This window comes from Notothenia coriiceps, unplaced genomic scaffold (assembly GCF_000735185.1).
Source record: "Notothenia coriiceps isolate Sejong01 unplaced genomic scaffold, NC01 NC01_scaffold00007760, whole genome shotgun sequence".
NCBI classification, from domain to species: Eukaryota; Metazoa; Chordata; class Actinopteri; order Perciformes; family Nototheniidae; genus Notothenia; species Notothenia coriiceps.
In genome coordinates this window covers 6,248-9,690 of record NW_011340461.1, presented here as the reverse complement: position 1 = coordinate 9,690, position 3,443 = coordinate 6,248, and the positions used below count along the sequence as shown (strand labels likewise).

General features: G+C 36.3%; 1 protein-coding gene across 2 annotated transcripts; it reads left to right on the top strand.

The window, feature by feature from the left end:
* The first annotated feature begins 230 nt into the window (after positions 1–230).
* LOC104944270 (diamine acetyltransferase 2-like) lies at positions 231–3,306 on the top strand. Of its 2 annotated transcripts, none has more exons than XM_010769784.1 (6): positions 231–411; positions 597–648; positions 2,048–2,213; positions 2,326–2,427; positions 2,529–2,569; positions 2,790–3,306. In XM_010769784.1, exons 2-6 carry the CDS (start codon positions 610–612, stop codon positions 2,967–2,969), a joined length of 528 nt encoding a protein of 175 aa, XP_010768086.1. In that variant the 5' UTR covers positions 231–411; positions 597–609; the 3' UTR covers positions 2,970–3,306. The 2 variants fall into 2 exon arrangements, with proteins under 2 accessions (XP_010768086.1, XP_010768085.1); XM_010769783.1 differs by having other exon boundaries at positions 235–411; positions 2,048–2,131.
* The last annotated feature ends 137 nt before the right edge of the window (positions 3,307–3,443 follow it).

The window sequence follows — 3,443 nt, the reverse complement described above, 5'->3', positions numbered from 1 at the left end:
GTGCAATTTCTCAGAGAGGAGCGCTATATGGCATGACATGTAATGATAGTCCATTTAACACTTTCTTTGTAGTGTGCAAAACGTCAATGCCTAATATTATTTGAATAGCCTATTCAAATTAATAGCAGGGTAATGTAGACATGTGTTCCCACCAAATCTTACACGAATTGACTGATCTTTTATTTTGAAGGATCAAACCAAACTGACCCGCCGGAACTTCCGGTTTAGCGCAAAGTCTGTTTTTAACATCAACGCGGTTACTGTTTGTAGTCACTTGACGTCTGTCTCTGAGGAACAAGATAGGAGAAGTCAGGATAAAGAGTGAATTGTAGAGAATTAGAACCAAAGATGCATTTCAAACTACGGCCTGCAACAAAAGAAGACTGCAAAGAAATATCGAGAATGATATTGGTGAGGTTTGTGTTGTTGAGCTGACATGTTGCTTTACTGTACCTAATGTAATAAACCCTGACTTCACTGTGTGTTGAAACCATAACTTTAGGTTGAACGTCTTATTTGTTAAATGAAAGAGCCTCACGCCATTTATTGTATACATATTGACACATAAAGTGTGGTTTTAACCCCCTTTTTCTCAGGAATTGGCGGTTTATGAAAAAATGCCCGACCAAGCGAAGATATCCCATGAAGGTAATGCTCCTCATAATGTATTGGACAAACACACCAAGTGATGGCAATCGATAATTAAAACAAATGCTGTGTTTTTCCTACTCTGGATATCAATGTCTGTGAAAGAGCTCTATAGTACCAGCATATCAGTTATTATGAGTGCTACTGGGTTTGCATGTTGAAGTGTGACATTGTCTAAAGTGCAGTGGTGGAAAGTAACTACGTACATTTACTCAAGTACTGCACTTAAGTACACATTTGAGGGTACTTGTACTTAACTGGAGTATTTTTATTTTTTACTTCTTGATACTTCTACTGTACTACATTTTGGCCACTACAATTATTTTACAGATGTATTTACTAGTAACTTTATAAATAAAGATATTGACACACAATGCTTTTTTTTGGTATAGATTAAACCATCCAACATTATATTTAAGTTCACAAAAACCACAAGTGGTACCAGAAAATTATTGGCAGCAACTTTGCTTTGAAATAATTAAGAGTTTTTCCTGCAAGACCTTTTACTCCTAGTACATTTTTCTAATCGTACCTTCATACTTTTATTTAAGGTACATTCTCGATGCAGTACTTTTAGTTCAAATTGAGTATGATAACAGTGTGGTATTATTACTTTTAATAAAGTAAAGAATCTGAATACTTTTTCCACCACTGTCTAAAGTGTAGGCTACAGTGTCCGTTATTATAGCCTGAAATAGGAAATGCAAGACTTTGCAACGAGACAAAGATAAACAGGTTTGCATTAATCAGTAACTGTATTACAGTGAGTTTGGACCTTCAGGATCAGGAGTGCATGGCACTGATTTCTTTCCACTTTTCCAACATTGTTTGTCATGCAAGCTGAGTTTCTGTATGAGTTACTCCTAATCCAAGCTGTCTCCCTTTATAACGGTTTAAAGTTGAGTTGTAAGTCATTGAGGGTCTGTTTAGAAAGCAGCGGTGAACATAAACGCAGCAACCAGACAGTACAAAGTGTGACTGATGTGTACAATACAAACCAGGGTTGAGTTTTTGAACACTAGTGTAGTTGTACATAGATTTCTACTGGTGTTGGAAGAAGTACTAGTTTACTTAAGTAAAAGTACACATACTGAAGTAGGAAATGCATTCAATATGTTTATGAGTTAACAACTTAGTCTGCATAAAACCTTCCAATTAAAAGATGTGCAGTAGTTGGTTGTGCTAAAGTCAAATCATTTCTTAGTTTCTTGTGTAATTTAATATTTTGTAGCAGTGTTATTATCTTAGCTTAATAAGAGCAGAGTTGCAAATTAATTTTGAAATGTTTCAAGTCTTGTTTATGATGTGTCACTTGGTTGCAGATAATTCATATTATTTATAATGTAAAATGTTGCTTTTAGGTGCTTAATTTGTTTGTTTGTTTGTTTGTTTACTTTAGAACTGGAGCGGGACGGTTTCTGCCAGAATCCTTTCTTTGAATGCCTCGTTGCAGAAGTGCCTGAGGAGAATAAATCTAAAGATGGTAAAGTGTCGATCAAAGCCATGGTTATCTCCCCCCGTCAGCATGCTTCAAACTTATAGGCATCTAGCACAGATAATAAAAGGTCAATAATGATTTTTTTAAATGCAAAACAAGAAAACAATGCTCTTATTTGCCGCCATTTCAATGTTTCTGTAACTCTTTCTGCTTGTCTTTGTTCCTTTTTGTCCATGTAGGATTCACAGTAGTTGGATACGCCCTTTACTTTTACACTTACAGTACATGGAAGGGGCCGACAGTGTTTTTGGAGGACCTGTACGTGATGCCAGAATTCAGAGGTAAACTATGTGTACTTCTCACAAATACGTTTTACTGTCTTCGTCTTGCGATTTCTGTTTCATTGATTTGGTAAATGTTTTTTTTTTATTTACCTTTACAGGAAATGGATTTGGAAAGGGTTTACTTTGCAAAGTCGCTAAGGTAAGAATGTGCTTTCTTTAAAGATTATTTTGGACTATTACAGCTTAACATTGACAGGAAAGGGAGAGAGTGAGAGGACGACATGCGGTAAAGACTCCCATACATTTGACACACGTTGAGCTAATGGGGCACACCAAGGATTGTTTGTTGGCCTCTAAAGCACATTTAAAGAAAACATGTCCAGTGTGATGAAGAAGAAGATGACTGTTCTGTTTCTCAGGTGGGGAAGGAGAAGCAGTGTGTGCGGCTGCAGTTATCAGTGCTGGACTGGAATACCCCGTCCAGAGACTTCTACGCTGCTCAAGGCGCTCAGGACCTCACAGACAGCGAAGGATGGCACTTTATACGCTTTGACGGACAAAAGCTGGACAATTTAGCCAATGAGGCTCCAAAAGATTAAATGTCTGCCGAGGAAAAAATTGATCTTGTTCTGAAAACATTTCACTTTCAAACAGTGCCAAATTAAGCTTCACTAAACCTGGAACCCCACCACCTTGTTTTCTCCTGGTTTAACAATCATGAAAACAAATCTTGTTTCTTATTTACACAACCTACATGAAATCTATATAATTGTAAAACTCATTATTTTATTAAAGTTCCTTTGCATTCATGGATAATCTTTGTCTCCTTTCAGTGAAGATTGCTGATTTTGTGTGCATTTACATTATACTATCAGGGTTCTTACGGTCATTAAAAAAACCTGGAAAAGTCATGGACATTCAAAATGCTAATTCCAGGCCCTGGAAAAGTTATGGAAAATAATATTTTTCCTAAAGTTTCGGAAAAGTTACAGTAAAAGTCCTGCATTCAAAATGTTCCTCAAGTAAAAGTAGAAAAGTATTATTCAAAATATAGTGAAAGTAGCGACAGTAAA

Excerpts from the sequence above, each read along its gene's own strand:
- LOC104944270 (XM_010769784.1), top strand. The coding sequence starts at position 610 with ATGAAAAAATGCCCGACCAAGCGAAGATATCCCATGAAG. Across the intron at positions 649-2,047 it reads AGCGAAGATATCCCATGAAG|AACTGGAGCGGGACGGTTTC; the intron begins GTAATGCTCCTC and ends TGTTTACTTTAG. Across the intron at positions 2,570-2,789 it reads TACTTTGCAAAGTCGCTAAG|GTGGGGAAGGAGAAGCAGTG; the intron begins GTAAGAATGTGC and ends TCTGTTTCTCAG.